The sequence below is a fragment of the Anas acuta genome, chromosome 17, assembly GCF_963932015.1.
Source record: "Anas acuta chromosome 17, bAnaAcu1.1, whole genome shotgun sequence".
Lineage (NCBI taxonomy): Eukaryota > Metazoa > Chordata > Aves > Anseriformes > Anatidae > Anas > Anas acuta.
Window position 1 is genome coordinate 3,346,842 of NC_088995.1, and position 27,607 is coordinate 3,374,448.

At 47.5% G+C, this 27,607-nt stretch overlaps 3 protein-coding genes across 12 annotated transcripts in view; 1 reads left to right on the top strand and 2 right to left on the bottom strand.

Moving 5' to 3' along the window:
• MPHOSPH9 (M-phase phosphoprotein 9) overlaps positions 1–5,203 on the bottom strand; it is a 28,026-nt gene extending 22,823 nt beyond the window's left edge. Inside the window, exons 1-4 of one of the 3 annotated variants that reach the window (XM_068653860.1) lie at positions 5,042–5,203; positions 3,187–3,319; positions 2,246–2,396; positions 816–905 (exon numbers count right to left, since the gene is read on the bottom strand). In XM_068653860.1, the coding sequence (XP_068509961.1) occupies positions 816–905; positions 2,246–2,396; positions 3,187–3,293 (348 nt within the window). In that variant the 5' untranslated portion in view covers positions 3,294–3,319; positions 5,042–5,203. Of the gene's footprint in view, positions 1–53; positions 90–815; positions 906–2,245; positions 2,397–3,186; positions 3,320–5,041 lie in introns of those variants that run through there. The other 2 variants (XM_068653861.1, XM_068653862.1) reach the window with 2 other exon arrangements.
• A 149-nt stretch (positions 5,204–5,352) lies between these two features.
• MTRFR (mitochondrial translation release factor in rescue) lies at positions 5,353–9,596 on the top strand. 3 transcript variants are annotated; one of them, XM_068653875.1, is made up of 4 exons: positions 5,353–5,486; positions 7,063–7,373; positions 7,997–8,248; positions 9,259–9,596. In XM_068653875.1, exons 2-3 carry the CDS (start codon positions 7,098–7,100, stop codon positions 8,207–8,209), a joined length of 489 nt encoding a protein of 162 aa, XP_068509976.1. In that variant the 5' UTR covers positions 5,353–5,486; positions 7,063–7,097; the 3' UTR covers positions 8,210–8,248; positions 9,259–9,596. The 3 variants fall into 3 exon arrangements, with proteins under 3 accessions (XP_068509976.1, XP_068509977.1, XP_068509975.1); XM_068653876.1 differs by having other exon boundaries at positions 7,997–8,232; XM_068653874.1 differs by having other exon boundaries at positions 5,354–5,486; positions 7,997–8,237.
• Positions 9,535–25,829, bottom strand: CDK2AP1 (cyclin dependent kinase 2 associated protein 1). Of its 6 annotated transcripts, none has more exons than XM_068653880.1 (4): positions 25,675–25,829; positions 14,104–14,210; positions 13,117–13,243; positions 9,535–10,361 (listed from the first exon to the last, which is right to left on the bottom strand). In XM_068653880.1, exons 2-4 carry the CDS (start codon positions 14,179–14,181, stop codon positions 10,294–10,296), a joined length of 273 nt encoding a protein of 90 aa, XP_068509981.1. In that variant the 5' UTR covers positions 14,182–14,210; positions 25,675–25,829; the 3' UTR covers positions 9,535–10,293. The 6 variants fall into 6 exon arrangements, with proteins under 6 accessions (XP_068509981.1, XP_068509978.1, XP_068509983.1 ...); XM_068653877.1 differs by lacking the exon at positions 25,675–25,829 and adding an exon at positions 24,556–24,979; XM_068653882.1 differs by lacking the exon at positions 25,675–25,829 and adding an exon at positions 22,898–23,279.
• Positions 25,830–27,607: the final 1,778 nt, after the last annotated feature.

Here is a 27,607-nt window from a genome sequence, read left to right on the forward strand (position 1 = left end):
AAAGAAAGAAAGGTGGAGGGGGAGAAACAGGAGATAGGATAAAAGGACAGTACCTCTTGTTAATTCAGTTCAGGAACTGTTGATTACTACTAGTGTAGAGGGCATCAGGAAAGGGAAGGGAAAAACAGCAACCAAAATGATGAAGACATTAAGCATTATATAGTTAGAGAATACTGTCTTTTATACATACATATACATTTCTTCTGGTTTAATGGATAAATACACTTCAGCAAAAACGTGAATCTTCATGTGAGCCATCTGTCTTATTAGAGAGGAGACTGTTTAACCAAAGGGTGAAAGAGGTGTTCAGCTATTCCAGTGAAAGTCTTCCTGTGCTATATACTGTCTAGACTAGGGAATCACAAGTTGCACAACAGTTTCTGATGAAAAGAAAACTGCATTGTTTCAATGTTAGAAATGACACAGTCTAACAGATAACATAAAACAGCTTGTACCTACAAAGTCCAATTATCATGTGGGCATTCTGAACCGTTTTTGACAATAAACGCCTGAAAACAAATAATCCAAGAATCTTCAATTCTGAAATGGTTCCTACCAGTTACTTGTTTAATTAGCCAAGGCTGTCTCAAATATACACACTGTAAATTGCCAGTCCAGTCCCAGTAACTGGCTGCCTGAATTGCCAGGCCCAGTACACTTACAGGAATGGAGGGGAGGAAAAAAAAAAAAGGAAAACAAAAAGAGAAAAAGAGTGCCCGACACTGTAGTGTGCTGTTTTGCATGGCAGTTGGGAAAGAAAGAAAGAAAAAGAAACATTTAACCTAACCCACCCACACAAACAAATCACTACTCACTTGGATTTGGTGGTGGAACTGTTCTTGCTGGGCAACTATTTGTTCCTGGCATTGCTTTTCTACCAGTCTCAATAACTGCAGCCACCTTGTCTATTAAATCACAAAGTAAAATAATTAAGGCATAGTCATACGGAATCTCTTACCTTCTACTCTAGTTACATAATGGTTTTGCATTCTTATACTTAAGCACTGACATAATACAAATTTTATCACTCTGGTTGTGCACCCCACAATATATACAGACCCCTGTCACATCAATCACAGCAAACAATTCACTATAGACATACTCACTGGAAAAAAAATCCTTCTACGCAAAAAGATAGTACATCTCTAAAATTAATTTTGGCTTTAAAAAAAAAGAACAAGGGAAGTGAGTTATTCTATTAAAAAAAATAATAATAATAACTTAAAAGAAAACACAGATGGCAGAAAAATACAATTGAAGTTTAGAAAGGCAGGTTGGCAGGTTCCAGTTCAATAAGATCCAGGCAATCTTAAAATTGGTAATTAAGTACCCTCACGTCCAGTGAACCACTTACTCCAATACAGAAAATCTTCCTTTCAACAATTCAGCCAAAGAAAAAGATGTATAACTGTTTAGTGAAAACTAAAAGATAATAAATAAATACATAGTGTTCCTAACGTGTGGTAAACTCTGAATTTTTATAACTAGTTTTATGCTAATGTTTATGGAGCCTGGTATTTGATGCCTAGGACACAGGACATAAAACACGTGCCTAAATGCAGATATCTACAATCTTTTCTTGGAGCTGTTAAAGAGCACCAAATTAAGCATCTGTCAGAAGACATTTTATTGGAGCGCAGCCAGAAAGCTCAAAAATTCAGCAAGAACCAGCCCATGGTGTGGAAACTTGATGTTCCCTGCAGAGACTAAAAATAATGATAAAATATAAAATTTAAAAAAAAGGGGAAAAAAGGGATTGTGAGAATCAGCTCATTGCACCAAGATAATGGTTTTTGTGTTGTTTTAAATCTGAAAACGAACTAATAATCTACACCTCTTTACAAACAGAATAAATAAATGATGCAACTGAGACAGACATTTTTAGAAGAAAAAAAAAACAACTACCTTCTAGGATCTCTTTAGACTTCATCTTGAAGTGCTGAATAGAGGTTTAAAATTTTCAGTTCAAAAATTTGCAATTGCTGTCTTAACACTGAAAAAAACATTCACGCCAGAATTGTAATTGTAGAACACTCATACATAAAAAGCGAAGATGAAATCGCAACAAAACCCATCCACATGATTAGTTCACAGCACTGTAAAAGCATTTGTCCCATCACAAAGGACAAAGATGTATTTAATCTCTCACTGCTAAACTGTACTATCACTAGATCCATCTTCTAAAAGGCAAAGCTGATACATTAATATTTTTTTCTTCTTTGATATAAACATGAATATCAAATACCTCACAGTTCTTCACAATTTCTGAGTCAGCATTTCCAACGCTCTGGATATCTCGCACGAAGGAGGAAAGCAGCTCAATGGAACCAGGTATTAACGAAGACCTGCTATTCCCTGAGTAACCAGAAACTCCATTGGGATTGGACGAGGGACTTCTGGCGAAACATGAGGAAAAACATTTCAATTATTTATTGTGCCACCCGTCCAACATAGTGGCCAAAATAATATGCTACAGACCCTATACAATCATAAAGGAATTATATGCTTAATTTACATTTGACCCTAATCATGCTGAAAAAAGCAACTTCCATAAGAATGAGGTTGTTTTTCAAGAAAGTGTCTCAGAATCTACAATGTTATCTTACATACCATCTAAACCCAGGAGCTTTCCAAGACAGCATAATCAGCACAAATGTTATTGCTTACTAGTACAAATGTCAATAAAGACAGCTTTTCATCAAATCTGTATGCTTCTTCATAGATTCTAAGGTCCTCAGTTTACAGATATCACCTGAGAAATGAGTTACAAAATTCAAGACTACTGCCTCATTTTAAGAAGCTGCACAAGCAGTAAGTGACTTGTAATTCTTATCTCGGCACGTCAGCCAAGGAGAACTACTCCTAATCTGACACTTGGGCCATTAGTCTATATTTGCCCTTCTTATTCATTGAATATATCTTAGACATCAAAAAGAAAAACAATTCCCTCCCCATTCTAAGATGCACAAGGCAACAGAAGTTACAAAGTTTAAGGAAGATTTTAAGACTTTTTTCATTAAGGCTTTTCTCATTAAACATTTTACCTGCAATTGTACAGAAAACTAAAATATATCACAGTATTACATATTACTTCACCTTGGTAACAATGATATATCAAGCATGCTACATATGAATAACAAAAATAACAGAAGCATTTGTTAGTAATGCTTTCAATGTATCATTTACCTGTTACAATTCAAATTGCAAACAGAGCTGTGGGTATTTCTGACATCAGACTCCACAGAAGCTGAAGGGACTTCTTGCACAGCATTCACCAAGTCATGGTTTTCCATATCTTATGTCCCAATATGAAGTGACCCTGCAAACACAAAGAATTAAGTTATCACCCTCCTATTTTAAAAAGTCATTGGACTTTGTTGTTTGAAGAAACGGAATTTGATTAAAGCAGCATTTTTTTTCAGCCAAAGCACCCCAGGAAATGCTGGCATTCCAAAACAGTCTCCTCCTGCCCTGTGCTATGCCTGCAAATAGCTGCTAGTTGGTCAGCATTGTAACTGCTGTGGCTCCTCTAACCCAAAAAGAAATCCCCATCACACATCGAAGCTGGGACATAAGGGGGGTGTCTCTGAATCCCAGTAGACCAAAGTTGTGGAGTTTATTTGTCTAAAATCTGGGACTGCACAGTCCATTTTTGAGACTTGTATGAAGCACAATTAAAGAACGGGCCTGTTGTCAATGCATTTACATCTGCGGAAGGGGGCTCTGTGCCTTCACTGCACTGAACACGCTCCTCAGAAACAAAATCAAGAACTACTGAGCTGGGCTGCAGCTCACCAATTCTACCACAGAGTTATTTGAACACTTGTTTTATTCTTACTGTAGAATGTCAATTCAAAAATGCGTTAGAAATGGTTTGAGAGAATTCATTGTCAATTGGTAAAAAAAAAAAAAAAAAAAAAAAAAAAAGAAAAGAAAAAAGTCAAACAGGAATCACACTTAAAAACACCATAAATAAAATACAAGCATACAAAACACTTGAGCAATGGATTTACAGTGTCCAAAGCAGCAGTTTACAAGAACAGCAGCATAAAAACACGCTTCCAGTGTCTGTAATTCCATCGAAAATAAGGCTTTGAGACACACTGGTGATTCACTTATTTCAGCATCTTCTCTGCCCTAGCGGATTCACCCTAAGCTCTACTGCTGCAGAAAAACCTTATGATCATCTTGCAGACAGAGAACAAGAGGCATTAAGAAATAAATGTCATCCTGGCGGTCCGTGACAACACCTCATCGCCTTGGGGCAGCCCAGCGCCTCACAGCGTGACCATTCCTCACAGGGCTCACAAGGTCACGCAGGTTTAAACTTTAATTATTTTGAGGTATCTGGAGCCGTACCTCACAGAGGTAGTTTTGAAGCATAAAAACTCATTTCCACCCGAATTAAACCCATGGATAACTGCTGCTTTCTCCCTGTTTCCCTGGAGCCAGGGGCTTTAGCATGTTCTCCAGCGGTTTCCTTTGGGAAGGGGCAAACTGGAGGGAAGCTACCCCGAGACACGCACCCCTCTGACAGAGATTTTGGGGATAAAACGAGGGGAAGGGGGAAAAAAAACTTTATTATTTTTATAACGGCGCAGAGCCCCGAAGGTTATGAGGCGGCAGAGGCACCCTGAGAGCAGCTGGGCGCCAAGAGGGGAGGCTCCGGCAGCCACCGGCATCGCCCCGGGCCGAGATCCCCCCCTCAGGGCTCCGCCGCCCCCTCAGGGTCCCCTCAGGATCGCGGCGCCCCCTCAGTTCCCGCCCAGCCGCCCCCAGCCCCGCGCGCGCGCAGCCGCAGCCCCTCAGCGCCCCCTTACCTCGGCCCCGCCCCCTCCCCGCGCCAAGCCCCGCCCCCGCCGCGCTCCCATTGGCCGCCCGCTCCCCTCGCGCTCCTGTTGACAGCGCCGCGGCTCGCGATTGGCCGGCGCAGCCGTCGCTCAGCGAGGGAAAAGGGGCGGGGCGCTGCGGGCGGCCTGGAGGCGCTGGGGGCTGCGGCCCCGCCGGGTGCCCCCCCCCCGCGGCTGGGCCCGGCCCTTACCCGCATGGCCGGCGGCGGCCTGCATCGGCGGCCGTTAAGGGAGAGCCAGGCTTGGTCCCGCCCCCTCGCCGCCGATTGGCGGCCGCTGTTGGAACGCGGGAGGGGCGGAGGGAGCGCCCGCCGGGGTTCCGCTCGCTGATTGGCTAGCTTGGCCGGCCGCCAGGCCGCGCCTCCCTCCGCGATTGGTTCGGCGGGGAAGGACGCGCGTCGCTGCGAGGGGATTGGGCAGCGCGGCTACGCGCCGGATGGCTTCCCTCAATCCGATTGGTGGAGGGCGGAGGGGAGGGCGTGCGCGAGGCGCGATTGGCTCTCAGTGGATGCCAATCAGCCCGGAGGTTGCCCCGCCTGCAGGGGCTGCGCGTGCGCAGAGGCGAGCGGGTGCGTGAGGCGACGCGCGCGCATGCGCAGTGCGGCGGGGGGGCGGTGGCCATCGCGGGGCGCTGAGGTGAGGGCGGCGGGGCCGGGACGGGACCGGGGGGGCGGGACGGGGACGGGCCCTGAGGCGCCCTGAGGCTGAGGGGGGTCCGGGAGCGGGGACCGCGGGGCCCTACAGCCGTGAAGCCGCGGTGCGGAGCCTCCTCAGGGGTCCTGCCGCCGCTGGAGCCGTTGCCCCGGGCCCACAGCGCCCCCGGTAACCGGGCTGCTGGGCAGGGGCTCTGCGAAGTTTGTCTGCGGGTTTTTTTTTGCGGTTAAAATAATAAAAGTTGCCTTCTAGTGCCGCCAAGCGGAGGTGTTTAATTGCGAATAAAAGCTTCTTACGTTGGCCTCATCGGTGATGTGTAACTTGTGTGGGTATCTGGTGCTCGGCGCTGCTGCTTCGTGTGCTGAAGTGTTTTCTGCTGAAGCAAGTTTAAATATTTAAAGCATGAAATCATTTACTAATTGCTTACCTAGCGCCTTGTTGAAAAACAATATTTGACAGCAGTAGAAGCTGGTGTTCCTCAGTGTCCATAAGGAGCTGAAGCGTAGTGCCAGCCCCTGTGGCTGTGTTAACAGCCTGACCAGGAGGAAATCAGCGGGTGAAGCAGTGTGTGAAAACCCGGTGGTCTCCTTGCCCTTTGGTTCTCTCTCCTCCCTCAAAACTCCCTGATGGGCTGCATTGGAAGTCAGGAGAGTAGAAAATGAAGCTTGTTAACAGAACCAATGCAGGAGAATGCTTCTGATTTGAAATTCAGCTCACCACTTCAGACCACTCACCAAGTTGTATGTACACTGTATAGCTCAACCACAATGCTTAGAAAACAACACCTTAACGGGACAAGTTCGAAAGACAAGTCCAGATTATCTAATCCATTTAGGTAGGGATTACTCCATGTCCTGTACTAACCTAGCATAAAGTAAAATCTCAGAATTCAAAGTCATAGATTAATCTAGAACTGCAAATGTACATCCCTAAGTTCTGCCCTGTACCACCAGGCAGTTGTCTTGACTGACCAGCCATGCGTCATTCTGACAGGCAAAAATCCCCCTTCCCGTTCTAACTTTAACTTCTCAAGCTGTGTTCTCCCAGGTCTTTTCAGCCCATAAATCTGCTGCTTCTTCCAGCAGGTTTCTTTCAGCAGTTTTTAGTGCTGGTTAAGGCAACAGAGGATTCCTGCACCCGCAGCAGTCCCCAGCAGTTCGAGCACGTTTTGACAGGTGGATTGCAGGTACTGTTGCCAGTAGGACAGAACCAGGATGCACAAGGAGCGTCAGCAAAGGCTTTCCTGTCAGGCTGCAATACAAATTTGCTATTCTCCAAGTGGGATAGGAATACTGATTTAATTTATTTACTGTTTTCCAGATCCATTTCAGCAACGCAAAAATAATCTCGACTATTTTAGGAAACCTAATTGCAATCAGAACTGAAATCCCATGTGGAATGATAAATGTTTCGAGGCAAATAGCTATGAAACCAGTTCAAAAGGCCTTGAAAATAAATCTATAAGTAAATAAAAACATCACACAGGATGTGCAGCTAAACTAGAACATCTTAAAATAATGATTCTGCTCGTAAACCCTATTTCCTACGTCTGTTTCAGGTTTCTTTCCAGAGAAACTGTGTCTTCATTTCTGTATGAATGTCCCAAGTTTATTGCATTTTACATTCTTACTGAGAGAAGCACGTACAGCATCTTGGAGGCCATGGATTTTGAGGAAGCAGCAACTTTCCCTGCTCAGAATGCCCTTGTTTCAGGCAGCAGGAAAGAAGAACTCTCTCAATCTCCTTGGACTAACTGAGGCAGAATTAGAAGAACAGTTTGTAAGAGGTGATGGCCCGGGAGGTCAAGCCACTAACAAGACAAGCAACTGTGTTGTCTTGAAGCATGTCCCATCTGGGATTGTAGTGAAGGTAATGATATTTTAATTCTTTAAGTCCCAAGTTGCAGCATGTCCTCCAAGTCTCCTTTTATAGCGAGCATAATCACAGCACAAGTGTCACAGAGGAAAAATTTATTTATATGTATTGTAAAGAACCTCAGCACAAAGCAGTTTTGGTTAATGGTAGCTAAATAAATGTGGGGTCACAGCCCATCTTTCTAGCTTTGGCACGCAGTGCTATTTTGTAGTTTCAATAAATCGCATCTCCTTACCCTACCAGTGACAGCCTTTGAGTTCCTGTCTCCTGCATAAATGTACTCATTAACTTATCCTAATCTGCAAATTCTTTTTAAGCATTACTCTTAGGTACCTATTGTGGGTTAATACTTTTCAATTAATCTTCACTTCCTTATCATAACAAGGGGGAGACACAGTTCAGTTAAACTCAGAAGCAGGCTTCCAAGGTAATGTGGAAACAATCTCGTTTGCCAACAGAATTACAGATTAATGCAAAGGCTGGTCTGACAAGTTCCAGTAGCAAGTAACTATGAGGCAGCCTCACCAAAATACATCATCTGGATACAAAAGTTCTAGCAGGAAAACAAAATAAACAGGTCAAAGTTGCAACAGAAGTGTTGTACTGTGTTTCCTCAGTGTCATCAAACAAGATCAGTGGAGCAGAACCGAAAGATAGCCAGAAAAATCCTCCAGGAAAAAGTTGACGTCTTCTACAAAGGCGAAGATAGCGATGTTTTTAAAGAGAAGAAAGCAGCAGAGAAGAAGAAGCAAGAGAAAAAAAGAAGAGCAAAGGAAAACCTAGAGAGGAAAAAGCAGTTTAAAGAGATGCTACAATTGGATAGCAAATAAACATGAAGAACCGACTGGCTCTGGTAGGGTAAGGGAGAAGTTTGTCATACCTAAGCACAGTTTTCCTACTAACTATAACATAGGGTTTCATAAGCACAGCTAAAATATTGAGTAGTGACCTGCTATTACAGTAAGACTGGAGTGTTAAAAGCAGGATGTGTTCTTACATCTGTCTGCCATCATCTCATTGCTCATATTTAGTAATCTGTTCTGCCAAGTTCAAAAGATGATAAAGCAAGCAGATCCTTCTGCCTGATATGATAATTTAGGCTGTTTCATAGGAGTTCCAGTAAATAAGGAGAACAGACCTTAAAGGTCTTTCCATCCTTATTCAGACAATGCCTCCACTGATAGAAATCCTTCAGAAACAGTGGCCAGGTTTAGATGAGAAATGAAAAGTTGCTTTGTGCTATTGGTCCTGATGATGGAAACAGATGCACTGATACAAAGAGCCACCAGTCACGGGCTGTCTCCTTCAGATCTGTTAGCATAACTGCCTGCACAGATGCTCCATCCCTCTCAATTCTGAAAGAATTCTAAACATTACCTTTATGCTTACCTAGAGTGGTGGTGAGCATTGCTGGGGAGCCGGGGAAGGTGGTCCTGCAAGTGAGGGCTCGTCAGACATTTTCTTCCGCTTCAGAGGCAGAATTAGGTCATTAGAGGTAAAGAACAACGTGCATTGGAAGCTGCCTGCCAAGGCAACAGAGTCCAGTTCGTCCAAGCTGTGAAGCAATTAACTTTTCTTCTTAATGCTATATTCTTTTCAGGGATCCGTAGCTCCATATGTATTAGATATCCCAGGTATCCTGTCTTCCCTAGGATTTAGATTTGGTTGTACTGTAGTGAACCACAGTTCTGTTTATGCTATGCTGCAGTTAAGCTTGGGTATTTCTGTAACTTCACTCATTTTGATAGTTACCCATTTTATGCAGCTGCTTTTCCTTTGTTACTGTTACTTTGGAGCCACCAGTGAAGTATACTTTCCTATTTTAATACCGTTAAAATGCTAATTGCTTAACTAGAGCTTCTCTTTAATTTTCGGACAGAACCCTCACAGACTGCCACTGCGTTCTGACTTTCAGCAATGAAGGGAGAGAGCTTCAAGAACCAAAGCTGTTATACGTATTTTGAAAGCAAGGTACGCTACTAGCAGCTGTACCACCTGCTTAGAGAGATTGACCACATCAAGGGAAACTCCCCAGCAATCTGCAGGCCCGTTCCCTTGTCCTGAATTTGAGCCTCCTGCATGAAGGTTAAGCCTTTGCTTCTCGTACGTAGAGTATGGATCTGATTAAAGTGACTGTAGATACTTTTAATACAAATTGTTAATGAAAATAAGCTTTATTACATCAAGTAATAAATACATACAAAGATGCAAATAACAGTTTTAGTAATTTATCCAGAATTTTCTTTTTTTTTTGTCAAACAAACTGAAATCTCCAGCCTTAATGTAGAAATTAGCTTTCAGGACGTTGTTATTATTTAATAGGTTTCCCTATTTTCCATATAACTCATGCACTTTAAATGGACTTCAAAGCACTAACAGTCATGCAAATGTTTATGCAAAACGAACAAAAAAGGAAAAGTAAGAGGAGGGGAAGGTTATTTCTAAGCAGGGTCTATGCTGTATGACAAATTGTGACATAGCAGACTACTAGGTACAGCATGCTATTCTGCATTTATTAAAAAAAATCCTTAGAGCTTATGTCAAACTTTGAAAGATTGACCATTTGGGGTTAAGTGAATATAGTGAAAATTAAAATAAACAGAATGGGACTGTGACTGGATAAAAAGAGAACTGAAATATAGCCTGGGAGAGAGAGCATTCCTCTGCATGCAGTTCAGTTTTCATGTTTTAGAAACATTTTAGGGAGTTTTAATGTCTTTACAAAATGCAAACCCTCAGTAAGTTGAAAAATCCTTGTTTTATCATTCTTAACTATACATTTTTGTAAGGGCAAAAAAAGAAAGATAAAACATTCAAAATAAAGGAATTTGTCTGAACATTTCAAGAGTCAAAAGGAATAGGTATTACTTTTTCTTCATTAAGAGATGGAAAATCTTGCAACTGCATTGGTGGGCTAGGATCTTGCGTTTCGCTCAGTCTCAGCCAAGCATTCCCGAACTAATCCTCTAGCATGAATAATGCCTGCAAAAGAATTGGACATATTTTAAAAGATCTCATTAAGGTGACACTTGCAATGACAGTCCACAGAAAGGTTTATGTATTTCTGTCCTGAGTTGCTAAGGCTACCACAGCTTGCCAGAGAAAAGGGAGAGATCCTTCAGTTACCTAACATCAGCCACTGCTAAAGAAGTTTGCTTTCCCAAACTGGCATTATAAATTGAAAATAGCCCAAACCAGACATCAGAGCATTATGAGCTCTGCAGGTCTGCAGTGAGAGGTATAGCTTAACATGCAGTGCAGGTCTATTTACAATCAGGGACTTAATTAGAAAAAAAATAAATCTTACCAACCTGTCAGTTATTTTGCTACAATGGGGTGAAAAAAATCCGAAGTTATTTTAGCAAGGTTTAAAAGTCTGAATTAATACCTTGGAATAATTTTCCAAGTGGATGCATCAAAATCCAAGCCTTCAAAAAGTTGCCTAAACACAAGTTGCATCTCTTGTAAATATAGGAGGATATTTTTTATGCTGTGTGCAGAAAGTCACCTCCTAACACTGGCTCAGCTCCCAGTGTAAATCATCGCTGCTTTACATGCTGCCGTATCTACTCTAATCTGGTAGACATAATGTGGAATTTTCCACTAAGAGTCCTGTTGCCTTGAGTTCCAGCAATCTGGACCTTGAGTCTTAATCCTGGATCTGAATCTAGGTTCATGTTCACAGAGCTGCCCAAAGAGTAGAGCTCAAGTTAGATTTTATAATAGGAGACAGACAGATTTCTCTCCAACAAGGTTATGTTTTCACGTCAGGAAGAGACGGGTGATTTCTCTGCTCATTTGTGCTCCTCAACAAGGGTGGACAAATGACAATAAGGCAATAGATGAAGTTTAATCTCTACTTAGAGGTAATAGATTCTGTCTCTAGAAGGCTGCTAGCCCAGAGCAGCCTCTACATTCAAGGAGCAGTGATTTGGGACTTGATACGTGCCAGGCTTTGCAGAGGGTTAAATCGACACAGACAAGTAAAGCTGCATCCCGCAGCTGTGGGAGGCAGAAATGCACACTGAAACCAGTATACTGGGCCTAGATCGGGTGGCAGGACGCCCAGTTTATGCAGCAGAACTACCCTGAATTATGTAGAACACTGGGAATTTGGCCAATTTTAGAGGTCAGCAGCCTTTGTGCTTAGAAGCAGGTGGAGCTGGGGACAGGGACTTTATTCAGCAATAACCTCCACATGGCCATGGAGGCTGCAGTCACATGGTTACTCTCAATCATTTCTACTCTCACACTTGCCCATGCTCCTTCAGCCATATGGCTCCCAAAATGCAAAGAGAGGTATGTCTGTGACCAAAAGATGGCAGCAGAAAGTACTTATTTTGGATTTTCTGCAACATTTGCAAATCAGTCACAGTGGCAGCACTGAATCTTAAACCTACATTAGCTAAGTAAAGACTCGCTGCAGGAAGGAGCAAAACAGCTTTGTCTCAACTAACCGAACCGTTCTGTTCAAAGAACGTCTGCCTCTCTCCCGATCCCTCTCAGGTTGTCCCTGTTAGCCTATTGCCATTCATGATCTATTAATACTGACTCAGGCGATGCAATAAAGAGAGACTCCAGCAACATTGATTTTAGCTGGGCCAGATTCCACTTACCACTCATCAGCAGACTTTATTGCATCCTTTCCCAGAACAGCTACTAGTCATTTTATTGCATGTCACGGCAGATATATTACTCTCCCGTAATGGTTGAGCCTTAAATAAAGCTTTGTAGTCTTGAGTGAAGGTAAGGGGGATTTGCGAGGTGGTGAAGTTAGTCTGTTACAATAACATTCCCGTTCAGGTTCGAATGAATGAGCCAAACTCAGCACAAGGACCAAGGAAAGGGAGGAAAAGGTAACTCCGTATACTGGCAAAGGACAGAGCTGCCAGCGCAACCATTGTCAGTGGCATTCAGGGTCACTCCAGGAGCTGGAGCAGCGGAATGTCCCACTGCTCCTTCAGAAATATCCCTTGCACGTCCCCTGCAGGGGACAATGTCAAGCTGATGTCAGCAGTGGGGAATGTGGGGGTTTCTTTTACACTGCGAGGAAAGGGCATTTCTCTGACCCCTTTTAGCTGACTAAGCAAAGCTAAAGAGACCTCATCAGCCAGGCCTAAAAGCTTCTGCGTCCCTTCCGAGCGGACTGCTAATGACATCCACTTGAAGCAGGTAATGGAGCCTAAGCAGCCCGACGCTCCACGGAGAGCAGGAACACGTATGTTTGACATCTTGGTCTGAACAGCTTTCGCTGATAAAACCACCTTGTTTTGCCTGTCTCTCTCTCCAGCAGCCTTAGTGATTTACCACCGTGTAATTCACTGCGTATTTCTCTAATCAAAATGCACTTCAGTAAAGGGTCTTGGGTCAAGTAGGTGGGTGATGTTTATGAGAGGAGTGAACTTGGCTGCGTATTTCTGAGGATAGGGAGAAAAGGCAGTTGAAGGGGCAAGCGACTAGGAACCTGGCAGAACACCTCCAACTGACATTAGGGTTCTAAACTAACTTCAAACTATTAACTGAAAATCCCCTTGTGCCCATGAAACACATTTGGCCACTAGTTTATCAAATCCAGCAAGAATAGAGTATACCAAAGTTTCAGTTACTGGTTAATACACCTCATTTACTAACAAGCTCCAGACAGCTGTCCGCTTTCAAGGGGAAGCACTGTCACGAAGCTGTATACAAGCAGTCAGCACACAAAGAGTATGGGACATTTAAAAATATCAAACCTTACCTCGTTTTAGCCTCTCCATCGCGCTTTTACTCCCAGCGTACGTGGGTCTGATCTCTTTTCCTAACTCTTCTATGATAGCTAGAAGTTCTGCATATTTGCTTTGCGGTACTTGACTGCTGCTGGTACCCTGTAGTTGAAAGTAGATTGATCTCAATTAAACGCTGCTAAAAACAAAACAATAAGAACAGACAGCAACTGGAAATTCACAGAGGACCAGAAATAGCCCTGGAAGCCACTTTTTTTTTTTTTTTAATAAAATTTCCTATTTGTTACATAAACATTATTTTCTTTTTGCCCTTCCTGCTACAGTTGGACAAAATGCTATGTGCCCTTCCAAAATCAGGGTTAACTGGGAGGATGCAACTACAAGATTGGAACCTTACATGAAACAGAAGTTAAATCAGTTCTACAAAAACAGCAAACAGAACTACTTGTTTAACCCCCTCTCTGCTTTTATCAATGTTCAGATGTATGTTCTGTGGAGGAGCTAGCTAGGTAGGGAGAGTGAGGTGTAGATAAAACTGCCCATATGATATGGGGAATCCTGTAAAGTGGTTAACAAATTTCACAGAAAAACCAGCTGGATTCCTGAAGCTGCCCATAGGAATGTCTGTAACACGCACTTCATGAGACTGTAAATCTTACGTTATCAGTTTGCCCAAGGAAAACAGTTAAAGGTGTAGGAATATCACTTTTCGAACAAATAATTTTTTAAAATGTCACAGCCCTTCCTAGCAGAACATAACTCAAGACATGGTTCACTGTGACTCAGAAGGGACTAACAGTTAATTAGTAACTAATCTCACTCAGCACTCTGCTTAGTCTAATTTGATCCCAAGACATGTGCGATGAATCAGTCTGCCATTTGGGTTTGATTTCAAACCTTGGTGGGAGGGAGGAACACCTCAGATTACAGGCCACAAGCCACGCAAACCATGCAGACGTAGGGTCGGAGACCTGGGTAAAGCAAAACAAGCAGAGCTGTACCTGCATCCCTTGTGTATACCCTAGGGACGGGGGTCCGTAGTCGTTTATAAGCTGTCTGTATTGCGCAGACGTTGCCATACTTGTGGAGGGAGAGTGAACGCTCCCAGCTGTAGAGAAAAAGAGAAAAAAATCTGTTATTATCTAACGATGGATTAAACGGTTACATCGGGACACACTTGAGGTAGCTTTTCTCTTTTCTAAAGCCATAACCTCTCACCTTTGTCTAAGCCGACTAACGCCATGCCAGAGCCACACTATTCCCTAGGAAGAGAACGGTTAAATGAACGCTTCCCCAATGTTTGCTGTACATTTGAAAATAGCACAGCCTGCAACATTATCAGCCCAAATTGTTTGCCTAAGAGTGAAACGGTGTAACATGACAGGTTGTTCTGCCGCGACAAACCAAATATTAAGGAGCCCTATTTTTGCATATATACATTCCACAGAGATGAGTCTAACGTACTGGGCTATTTTTACTTTTTCGGTGCAAGTTATCTGAAAGCAATTTTGCAACTCAAAGTGTCATCACATGGTCAACGCAAGTTACCCTCGGCACTATTTTCAGCTGATGCCAAAACTATTCATAGAGAACAGTCGGTTGAGGTACATGGGATCTGCTGCTCATTTAGTGACATCGGAGGTGAAGAGCGCTAGCGTTATTCCTCTTTGTGTGATATCAAACATTTTTAGCAAGTCAAACAGGGCGGCGTAAGTAAACCTAAGGAAAAATAACATCTCTTTGGGTTATGGTTACTTTTTCTAGTGTTATAGAAAAATATGTATATGCATACAGGGTTGTGACTCAGCTAAGAGTTAAAGAAGCAGACTCAGATGTGATCATTGGCGAGCTGCTCCAGAAATGAGGAATCAAAACACCTCTCCACCCCGCAACGGGAAGAATCTGGGGTTGGAGAAGAAACCTTTAGATTTTTCTTGAAGGCCTTAACTATGCTGCCCCTTTTACAACTGCTTTAGGGGACCTGCTGGTTATGGGCTGCGCACTCAGGATGAAGGCGATGTTCGACCTAGCTGCTGCTCTTTTTCACTCTTGCAGCTAAGCGCCCCTGCATCCACTGATGCTGCTGTCTTCGCCTGCAGGCACAGACACAGCCTGCCTGCTGTCGGAAAAAATCTCCCCTCTTACAAACTTCCTTGCTGCAAATTCCCAACTGCCTTCCCCGGGAGGAACAGATCTTATTCACCAGCCTTCATTTGAATCTAAATTAAACTGATGCCAAAAGTCACTGGGGCTCAGAACTATGTAAATCACTAGCTTTGTTTAAAAGTTGCAAGTGATTTCATTCCCTGTTTCCCCTCACTACAAAAAGAAACAGAAAGCCAGTAGTTTGTGAAAAGCACTGCTGAACAGACTCTCCTCCTCAGTTGGGAAGTCTCTTTCCACTTCAGAATTAATCACAGGATATCACTGTGGTGGCGTCTTTGTTAGGAGAAGAGAGCATGTTCTTAATTTCAACTAGACATGAAATCCTAACGAAGGTAAACTGGGCTGGTCACTAGGTCAACTTAAAAAAAAAAGGACGGTTTCTCTGTCTTTAACTAAGCGAAATTTTCTGGCTTTACAGTGTGCGTTTCTGTTACTACAGTCTCACGTGGAGCTAATTGTCACATTTTGCTGAAGCATGGTAAAAAAAACTAAACACACCCATGGAGTACGGCTCCTGCACTGTGAAGAAACAGCACGGATGCCAGCTCTGCTCTCAATCAGTTCTTCACATTATCAGCTCAAAATGCATGCACAATTGCAAGATTTCTGTACTTACAACTCAGCCAGTATTTCACGTCCAGATGACTGAATTTCAACACTTATCAAACACGGCACAACAGCAAACCGCATCTTTCCTCCAAAGATTTCAAAATGCTCCAAAAACCTTAACGAACCCTTTGTGCTATATGGTAGGAAGGTTTAATTACCTCGATTAAGTAAAGAAAGACTTAAGCGATTTTTCCTCACGTACAATAAAACAAAAGACCCATCCTGTAAGGACTTGTTCCTAAGCTGTTCCTGCAGGCAGTCACCCATCATGCACACAAGCCCTGGGAGCTCCAAACTGGTTCTGAACCAAGGCAAGGACTTGGTTTTTGTTTTGCTGAGTGGGTAAATCGGGATGCCCGAGCCTGGTCACCCAAGACCATTTTCCACCACCCTACCAGTTAATGCCAGTATCGATGGTAATTGTTTCAGGTCACGCTGATTGAAACAACTACACGTGCTTCGTCTGTATGAAATAACACCGCAGGGCACGTCGAGGTAAGAGAGAAAGCCCTACAAGAAACACGAGGTGGCAAAACAAAGCAGTGAATCCGGGGCCAACCCAAGCTTGGCGGACACAAGGCGCTGCAGTGGACAGGAGCCGGCCTCGGCACGGGAGCACGAAGCCAGGAATGACTCAATCAGCACAGAACTACGAAAAGAAACGAGGAGAACTTTGACCAGGCAGCGATGAGTAAGGACCTGCCGCTGGAGTCTGAGCATCGCCGCCGACGGGAATCAGCAGTCAGCTCGGTGGCGGGTGCCGCTTCGCAGCCAGGGGTGCTGTATTGTCTCCCGTACCCAGGCGTATGCAGAGCTGTGCTGCAGACACTAGAGGCCATCGCTGAGTACGGCGTGCCCTGCCAAATGACAGATCGTGGTAACCATGGTGAGTTTACCCGTTTCTTTGCAGTCTGCATCAAAAATGTAATAAGACATAATGCCATGCGCCGACCACTTTATCAGCAGCAGCAGGCCCGGAGAACAAAGAAAAGGATTCGACTTGGCCGTGGCACCGGGCTCCGCACACCCGTGCCAGAAGTTGCGCCACTCAAACTCTGCTGGAGGGAAAGGAAAATGAAAAATCCCCGATTTCACCTCAATTCAGGATGATGCAATCGTGAACCTGAAATTAATTGTGGGGGTATCATTATCTCGCAGGGTAATGGACCTTAGGCTTTTTGACCTATCGCTCCGTATGTTAATCTCGAGGAGAAGCCGTGGGTCTTAGATGACTATTAGTCAATTAACCCAAAATACATCTGCCATCTGCATGTCTGAACATCCTGTACGTCTCAGATTTAAAAAAAAATAAATATATCACCAGCTACTGCTATTACTGTTAGGAAGCAAAATTAGGCCAGCGAGTCTCGCAGTCAAGACCCAGTCAAAAATCAGTTTGATGATTAGGTATTCACTAGAGAGGAAAAAAGGAGGGGGGATCTAAACAGGCTTGCTCTCTCATGTTAAAATAACAATGGAGACAAGACAGTTACGAATTGACAGGATCGAAAAGGGACTGTGCTTGGCACTGAATTCAAGTGACACCGTGTATCACCTCCCAAATTGTCTCAGCGCTTGCTGCTGTTTAAAACCTAAATTAATGTACACACTTTCCTCCCTCCACTTTCCTAATTAAATGTATACAAAACCTTTTATATACCCATTTATTCTTGTGCCAACAATGTCTTTTATTTCTGTATTCACACAGAAGACTGACAGAAGCGTTTTTTTCCCCACAAAAATACGGTGATTTTCTTGTTAATCAATATTACCCTTTACCAATGGGGGGGTAGGGAGAGGTCTACAATACAGCAAAAAGAAATGAGATTTTTTTGCCAAGATCTCTTCCTTCCAGTGGTCTCTCAGAGCCCCACTGAACACCCTGGAAGACAAAGGACCAAGAACCAACCTTTGTTAGCCGGAACTCCCACTGACCAGGAATCTCCCCATTTATTTCCAGTAGGTTTGTAGGGATCCATTCGGTTCCTCCGCTACTGCTTCTGAGCCAATTTGCCAGACTTGAGTTTTAATTCTTAATTGCTGTTGCTTGCTGGAGAAGTAACTGGAAAGGCAGCTTACTGTGTACCCCACAAGGAAGCGGTGGGAGCGGGAACGCTGGGGGTACTCTTACCTGATCTGCTCCCAACAGATGCCATGGCATCCACGCAGCTCCTACAGCACCCAGTTTAACTTGCACAAACAGCAAGGAAAAATCAGGAATAGTTCCTCAACTCAACAAGTTACTCCCATAAAACTGACTTAGGCAAGTAGAGCCAACCCCACTGGATATGTGTTTCTCTACCAGGTGCACTTTGTAAGGTCCTAAAAAGCTCCATGTGTAAGCTCCTGCCATTTTACTGACTCTGTATTCAGGAACACGATGGTATGTAAGAAGAGATCCCTGCAGGTATGCAGGATGAGACAGCCAGGAGTTTACCTGTGAGGATGTAACTTCTGCCCTAAAATGGCCAAGTTTGCAGCAGAGCACACGGGGAGCGTTCACGTGAGCTGCTCCCAACATACACCACGGGGCAAGTACCTTCCAGCCTGGGGAGAGACAAAACCCATCGCAGAGCAGCTGCTTCTGCAGCGGGTATTTGCACACAGCCTGAAACACAGCTGTAGTGTTCTGCCTGGCTACGAGAACATTTGACTCCCTAGCCCTCCGCGCACTTTGGCTGAAGCTCAGCGAGAGCTGAACTTCATCCATCCGTGGGCCACCACATGCGTGTCTGCACAAGCAGATCTACGGCACAGCCAAGCAACACACCGAGCTGTGCAGGAGCTGCCAACCCAGAGCAAAAAATGCTGACAACCCCTATTTCCCCCAGCCCTCCAATAAAGTTTTTTTTAATTTAAAATAATGGACCCCATTCTCATTCGCACAAAACGTTCCTTATAGGACTGGCTGTGAAAGTTAGATTTTCACCCACTATTTCCCCCCTCAAACAGCCCGTGTGGTAGAAACAGACCTTTCTTTGAATAAAACTATTTCATTAAAAAAAAAATCCAGCACACACATATAAATATGTTCTCAAGAACTAGGACATTCTTTACCGTAACAGCCAGAGGCCTTGCTCTTTTGATCTGTCACACTCTGGGCCTTTCCTCTGGTACTCTCGTTCCATTTAATCTTTCCATGTGGATAACGGCCATGTTTTATGTCTGCTCTTTCTTCCTCCTCCCTCGCTTTTTTTTTTTAATCAGAAAAACAAAAGACAGTCCCTCAGACTCCCCACCATTCTTCTTTCCTAGCTTAAGATGGGCAATTTCTACATTACTGAGTTATCTGGCACAATGGGAATGGTTCAAATGATTGAAGCATTTAGGATGTGTACACCACATGTAGCTGGAGTGAGGGGGTAGGATTTAGGACTAGACTGTAGTCAGGTCCCCCAGGACGAGTGTCTGTACCATGGATATGGCTCAAAGCTGCCTTTGGTTTGGGCCCTATGCTCCCATTAAAGGATGCAGTGCCAGCGTTGCACAACTGGAGCACAGCTTCTGGTTTACTTTTATGCAAAAGGAATGAAGTTTGCATGAACCAAAACCACCCTGTAACTCAACCAACAAGTGGTGGGTGGGGACGATGAGGAGATTTGCTGGTTGTGAAAACCATACCGTTCATTGCTTTGAACCTAAGTGCTCTGGCAGACAAAGCCAAAAGTGCCAGCTTTCTAAATGTCCCAACAAGTCCACTCAAAAATTGCTAATTCTGAAACATGCTTACTGTGTTTCTTTTCAGCCTGCTCTTTACCTCACGTGGATTTCAAGTGAGCAGGGAACCAGCAAATTTCAGTTTGAATCTTGAGGGTTTGAGGATGGAATATCAGCTATGTATCCTAAAAACTATCCCCTCTGCTAAGACATGAACACTTTGCTCCCTGCATTGCTTACGGCAGCATTCCTTCCAGCACTCCCACTCTAAAAACCAGCTTCTCAATCTGGACAATATGAAACCTAAGCTGTCTGCAAAGGGCGACAAGCAAGGCATTTGCTCATGCGAGTGTGCGCTGCGGTCTTAATAAGGAATGACCCAGTAGTGTGCTCGGTTTCACCTTGCAGGACTGAATGAAATTGGTCTCTCCAGTTGCAAGCAACAGCCCCGGTTCGGGAAGTTCTTTCTGGTTCACCTCTCAGCGAGAATTTGTGCTGTTCACCACAAGGCTCCTGCTCGCTGTGGGGTGCAGCAGGTGCTCTGTCGGCCCCGTTGGTCCTCAGCTGCGGCAGTGCCTGCTGCACAGGGCACAGCCCCTTCCTTCCCTTGTCACAGTCTGACGGAATTTGTTTCCCCAGATTCTACGCACGCAGGTTTTTAAGCTTTATGACAGGAGTAGGGGTTTGCCTCGATGCCTGCCATTTTTGGAAGAATTGGGATAAAACCAAAGGAATACCCCAAGCTCTTTCTGCTGGCTTCTGGATCTTAAAACTACTGGTCTCAAACCTGTGCATACGCTGAACAAAATGCTGGTTAATATCTCCGACAGAGCCAGAAAATGCCTAGAAACAGGGAAAATAACAGAACTACAAAATCACAGAATGGTCTGGGCTGCCCTTGGCCGCATTCAGCCTGGCCTTGAGCACCCCCAGGGATGAGGCACCCACAGCTCCTCTGCCTCGCCGCCCTCTGAGTGAAAATTCCTCCTCAACACTTCACCTGAACCTGCCCTGTTTAGTTTAAAATCGTTCCCCTGGCCACACACCCCCAGCTCCCGGCTGGCCCCACAGCGGAGCCACCCCGGCCTCCCAGCACCCCGTGGCCTCCTCTGGCCCCGCTCCAGCAGCTCCGCGTCCTTCTGGCGCTGGGGCCCCTCCAGGTGGGGCCTCACGGGGGCGAGCAGAGGGGGACGATCCCCTCCCTCGCCACGCTGCTTCCAGTGCAGCCCAGGGGACCGTTGGGTGCTGGGCTGCCAGTGCATGGTGCCAGCTTGTGTCCTCTCAAGCCTGGGCAGCCCCTCTGGGTGGCAGCTCTTCCCTCTGAGGTGTTGATGGCACCACAGAGCTCAGGGTCACCCGCAGACTTGCTGAGGGTGCCCACAATCCCACCCTGCACGTCACCGACAAAGATGTTAACCAGCACCGGTCCCAACACCGCCCTGTGAGGGACGCCACCCGCCACCGGTCTCCACCTGGACATGGAGCCGCTGACCACAGCTCTCTGAGAACGGCCATCTGGGCAGTGACTGCGACCACCCAGCCCAAATATAAACTAAAAACCAGCAGTCTACAAACTGCACGGCTGCTGTAAAGCTCTCTGCTCCCACCGAAGTCGATGGAGAAGCCCCGCTTTACCTCAGTGCAGCGGCCGGCCCTCTCGCAGAGGAGCTGAGCTGAACAATATAAAGCACAAGGTGAGGAGAAAGCTGTGCCTTGCCGGGCTCAGTACAATAAGCAAGAGAATAAAAACAAAACGCTGCTGTTAGAAAGGGTAACAGAGGCTCCCCTGGGACACGGCAGGGCCAGGTGAGGCTGGAAGGAAAAGCTGCAGCAGCACAGGTCCTGCTTACCTGCCGTGCAGGGAAGGTGCTCGTGAGGGAGGTTAAATGGGGCTCCCTGAGCACAGGCGGTTTGGAAGTGACAGCACTAAAAGCAGAGGACAGATTCCCAGAGCACAGGCACCCCAGGAGGGAGATGGATAATTTGGCCAAAACACTACGAGCCTGGCTGCAGGCACCCCTTGAAGGGTGTCACCAGTGACCCAGGCAAGGCGAGGAGGAACAGGCACCGAATCCTGCTGCACCACCACAACCTCCTTCCCACAGCCTGGTGTGAGGCAGAGCAGTCAGCACCCGGATGCCTCCAGCATCCTGACTCACTTGCGGAGCAGCTGCGTCTTCCTCACCCGCAGCCATCCCCGACCTGCCCACGGCTGGCCCCACGGAGCCTTCCTCCCAAAGTGCCCCCGTCCCGAGGCAGCCCCTCTCCCCCAGGACTTCAGCCCAGGTTTCCCAGTCCCCAGCACGCTCCCGTGCCAGGACGGAGCACAGTCACCCACCGAGCACGACTGCTTCACCTCACGGGGCCACTCACTGAGCGCAGTTTAAGCACGATTTCGCAGGGCAGCCGCTCTCGGGCTAAACTTGAAAGGAGTTAGCTCTGCAGCGAGGACGTGGCTCCAGGAGCTGAGCCTGCCCAAGCACTCCTGCACCAGAAGCCCTGCACTGCAGGGAAGCAGCGTTACCTCCCAGAGGAAAATCCCTGCGAGATCCACAGCTGGCCAGAGCCCTCCGTCGGCTGAGACCAAAATACTCAGCATGCACACGGAGAGGCTTCTGCAGGGCTGGTTTCAGGCCAAAAGGGACAGATTTCCTGTTTTCCTCTCCTCTGCAGGACGGGGGAGGGGGGTTCCTTCACCCCAGGTTTGGAAGCGACCCTGGGATTTCTGCTCCCGGCTGGGGGCATTCAGTGCAAGCACAATAGCGAAGCAATCTCCTGCAACTCAGAATCAAGCTCCAGAAAGGAGGGGGCCATCTGCAGTCATATCACTCCGAACGCGATATGTGCAACTGCAAGGACTGCTTTGTCTAACTCCCTTGGCCTTAGGCCACGGTGCTGGCAATACCACTAGCTAGAGGAAGAGCTGGTGCGTGAGGATAATGGCAGAAGACAGGGAGGGAAGAGAGAGCCCATTTTGGATTCCGAGGAGGACGTTCTTTCATTGAAAAGATTCTGGGGGTGTTGAGGATGATCCGAACTGAGGAGAGAGGACAACTTAGACAAGAATAGTTCTAACATGACAGCGAACTGCCACTAACTTGCCATTACGGGAGGGGGGAAAAAAAAAAAGGAAGGGGGGGTAGGAAAGATAAAACTGCCTGAAAGAATCTAAAACCCCGATCGCAGCAGGAGCGTTAGAAAGCACACGGGCACGGCAGCAGGAGGACCGGAGGCAGAAACTTCACCGCTCAGCTCGTGCCGTGAGCGGCAAGCTCGCAGCCCTCACCAGCAGAGCAGCCAGCGCCAGGTCCCCCCACAGCACGACCTAACCCGCACCCCTCACACACCACCGCAAAATACCACCTTTGTTCCCCCAGCAATTTTATGGCTGTTCCGGAGCGCCAGGCACAGGTTCTCGTGGGAGCCGGCAGGAGAATGATTTCCCTTGCTGGGCTTTGTTTTGTTTCTTTCTTTTTTTATTTTTTTTTTCGCCCTCCGGTGACACTTCTGCTTTTTGTCAAAAATCCTCAGCACATCCCCTGCTTCCTGACCCCCTTGGCTGGGCGGTGCGCGGCCCCACGGCAATCCCCACGCTGCTGCCCGGCTCGCCGAGCCCTCCGGCGCTCGCAGCCCCACCGAGCTCAGCTCCAAGCAGGATCGGAGCACGCAGGATCAGATCCCGCACGCAGGCGGCTGAGGCGCGGGGACCTCGGCTCCTTGCACCAGCCGGTGACAATTCCTCGCCGTAAAATAAGCTCGCCGCTCTCCCAATAGCTAGGGCAGAGGTGCGCCTCGTTAATCCCTTTCGTTCACCCACATCCCAGGATTACGACCACGCACCGGGGCAAGATCTCCCTCCCTCCTACACCGAGCAGCCAAACTTTCCCCTTCTTAAAAATCAAATAAATTAAAAAATAAAATAAAATCAGCCTTTCTGCCTGCGGATGGTCTGGTGGCATCCCCGCCGGCTGGCGCAGCAGGGGAAGGGAGACGGGAATATTAAGTCGGCACTTAAAACTTCTCCATTTTGGTTCGGTTTAATACGAGCGAGATCCCCTCCAAATTATCCCAGAGCCGAGCGATCGCTGCTGCGGCTTTGTTCGGGCTGCAGCGGGGCGGCCGCGCACCCTGAGGCGCAGACCCCAGCACCCACCCGCCCTCACCTCTGGAAGGCAAGGGGAGGGGGAAAAAAAAATAAATAAAAGGAAAAAAAGTTAATCCCATCAAGGAAACTTTCCAGAGAGGAAAGTTGGAAAGGCTCCCGTATGGATCCAAGGAGGTGTGGGGGGGGGGATAAGGAGTGGTTTTAGGGGAAATAAAGAGGAATTCCCGTGCACCCCCATACACACACACACACACACACACTTCCAAAAATATTTGGGGGTGAGCGGGGAGGGCTCGCCCGCCCGGGGCCACCCCGCCGAGCTTCGGCGGCTGAGGAGCAGCGGGGAACCGAACCGAGACCCCCCCCCCCGACCCCCTCAGCGGCGGCTGAGGGAGCGGGGCCGGGGTCCCGGGCGGCCCCCTCAGCCCCTGAGGAGCGTGAGGCGAGGCGAGGCGCGGGGCGAGCGGCACTTGCGGCGTCCCGCCAGCAGCGGTCCTCGCTGAGGCGCCGCCGGAATATTCCTGATCCAGATCAATCAGCCGCCCCGGGGAGCCGGGCATGGAGGAAAAAAGCCGGCGGCCGGAGGAGAGCCCCCCCCGCTCCCTCCCTCCTATCCCTCATCTCCTCCCCTTCCCCGGCGGCGGCTGAGGCGGCTGAGGCGGCGGAGGCGGCTCGGGGGGCGGCTCGCGGCGCCCCCGCGGAGGGGCGGCGCGGGGCGGGCGAGCGCCCGGTAATGGCGGCGCGGAGCCGGGCGCGGGGAGCTGGCTGCCCCGCCATCGCGGGACCGGGCACCGCAACTCGAGGCCGGGGCTGGCCGCGGGGCTGCCGGTGGCGGGGGGGGGTTGTGGGGGGGGTGGGCGGCACGGCGGAGCCCCCGCCGCACGCCTCCCAAAAACTTGGCACCCAGTTGACTTACCCGGGGTGAGGGGAGTCCCGGGGATGTGGGCGTTCAAGTTGGGCTTGTAGGACATTCCCAGAGACATGGCCAGCGGGGGCGAGGAGGAGGAGGAGGAGGAGGAAGGAGGAGAAGAGGCGTCCCGAAATTCCCCGAAGCGTCTCCGCGTCTCTCCCAGACACTTTGGGTTGTTTACAGCGGTAGCAGGCACCGGCAAATATGGCCGTCAGTTATATTGACACCCACAATGCAATATATCATCCATACATCATGAGGAGACGCCGATCCCAAAACTTTAGGGGAGACGAGGCAGCCGCCCGCCGCCCGCCGCCGCCGCCCCGCGCACCGAGGCGCGGCGGGGGCGCGGAGGGGGCGCGGCGGCGGGGGGGTGCCGCCGCCATCCCCTCCCAGACAATGGAGCTCCCCTCAGGGACGCCGCCGCCGGAGGAGCCGGGGCGGGGAGGGAGAGAAGGAGGGGAGAGGAGGGGAGAGGAGGCGGTAGAGGAGAGAAGGGGGGGAGAGAAGCCGAGGGGGGGGGGGGGGCGTTTTAATCAACTTCGCAAAGTTTGGCCGCAAACTTCGCCTCCGCCGCGGCCCTGCCCGCGCCGTGAGGGGAAGGGCTGCAGCCCCCCGCCCGCACTCACCGGGCCCACCGCTCCCCCCACACACACACCGATTTCTGTGGAAAATACCTGTTGATAATTTTAGAATATCGTGTTTTTTTCTCCCCTCGGATGCCGCCAAGGAAAAATCCGCCTTTATTTTATTTTATGTTTTTCTTTCTTTCAGACCGCTATTATCTACCCGCCTTAAGGTTGAAGGTCGACGGTAGATTGCGGCTTCTGAGGGATTAAAAAATAAATATTTTTGTTCGTAATGGACTCATTTTCTGCTTGCGAGCAGCTGTAAGCTTGCCCACCAAATATATATATTTACTTTTCTAAATTTGTGGGATAAATGATGAAGCATTTTAGCCTGCGTCTGCCACTCCACAACTCATCTTCCACCCTCTATCATCATTACATTACTGGGGTTTTACCAATATACAACCACTCAGGAGCTGGATAACCCCTCCTAGGGTACACTGCCCGACCTGAGACCCCCAAGGTGAGACCCCAAGGTGAGACCCCCATCTCTTACCAGAAGCCACTCCAGGAGCAGTGAGGGTGCCTGCAGTTTTATTGCCCAGGCTAACGTCTGCCCAGTGCTATCTGCTGCTTTCAGTTCCAGAGATGGCAAAGGCAGGGAGCCCAGTCCCGCTCCTTGGAAGTCAGGGGCAAATTCCTTTGAAGTGACGCTGGTTCAGGCCTGTAGCATCTCTGGTCGAGGGCTGCTCTGCCAAGGGAGGCAGAGAGCATCTCCCTCACACAGACATAGAAAAAAATCGTGGGGCAGCTGGGTGATTTCCTCAGCAGGGAGAAGAATCGAGCGAGCCAGATACTGAGCTCCCCAGCTCATGACCTAACGACTGCACACTGCGTGACAGAAGCATCTGAAAATTAGGACTGGTACCAGATAAAATACATAAATTTGTTACAGTTTTGTATTTTACCTTACGTCCAAGTACACGACTGCAGCTATTGTGGTGAAGCCCAGAGTAGCACAGATTACTCTTACAAGTGGTCTGTGCTCTCTTCTCTCAGAGAGGGGACCTGAGAGCCCCAAGCACAGAATTATATGCTAGTGACAGTATTTTGACAGCGGTGCACAGGGCTTCAAGAGTGTAATTCTCATGAGTCCTGAAAGATTTTGCAGGTAAACCCTCACACCCTGCGCTGTGTCATTTAGAAGTCTGCATCCCCAAAACTTTGCATTCAGCTTTGTAAATCACTGCCTGCCTGCTGGTTCCTGGATGGGCAGCAAAGTCCTGCAGGCGAGGGGCACGCCGCGCTGGGATTTTCCATTGCTGCGTGGTTGTTTACAGCCACACCAAGTGAGTGCGAAATGGGAGTGTTCAGAGCCTGCCGTGTTCTTCACGGCTTTGCACCAACTCTAAAAAACTGCACTCAGGGCAATGCTGTGAAGAACAAGATCTCCTGTGTTTTGCCTGGTTTTATAATGATGGCTTAAAAATATATGATATTCCGGGACATGGGTGGGGTGGCATAAGGAGATGATTCTGCAAGGATTAACCTTTCTCCAGCCCAAGATATTACTAGCTTTGGAGCAAACTGACTTAGCGTGAGATGCTCAGGCTTGTAGGGCCAGAGTACTTGCCCTGTAAGTGGGAACCCAGCAATACCACAGCATCACTCAGTCTCAGTATTTTATGTCTGCTCTTCTGTTCTCCTGGTGAACGATCTCCTGGTCTTATTGCTTGGCCTCTGAAGTTATGCAAACTCCAACTGCCTTTGCTGGCTGCCTGTTGATTTTTGCAGATACCGCGGACGTTGGCTTGGATAGGAAGTACCTACAAGTTCTTCCTATCTGCCATGTGCTCTGTGGAGTTTTACCAAAGTTATTTTGAGCCAGGTGTGGCCACAATAAAACCACCACCATGCCTGGGCCCCAGGATGACAGTTTAGCTGGGTGACCACAGACTTGAGCTCCCTCGGAGGGGCTGCCTGCAGTTTCAACTTCTTTTGCATCACGGCATGGCTTGCGCTGCTGAGGGTTTTGTTCTGCCCCTGCCTTGAGGGTAGCAGCTACAGTTCCAGCAGCTTTTGTGCTCCAGGCTGCTGACAGCAAGCTGCAGGTCTCTGCTCTGCAAACTGATGGCACAGCCTTGTTTACTGACAGCAAAAGCAGCTCTTAATCACCAAGTGGCCAAGTCATAGCGCAGGAAATACAGCAGAGCAATTTTCTCTCCCACGTGACATGTTTCAAGCCTTCTCCACACTAAGAAGTAACTTAAAAATAAATGTTCCTATGCTTTTCAGCAAGGGAAAACGGTCAGTAAGAGGTGCCTGTCTCTGCAGTCATCTGCAATTCCACTCACACGCTGCCACAAAACCTCCCATATTTTCCAGGTACACCAACCTCTTCCTCAGTGGTGTTAAGATCTGCAACTTTCGCCTTGTTCCCCCCCTTTTTTTTTTCCTTTGTGTCGTCTCAGTTTCCTCTCCTGGTTTGA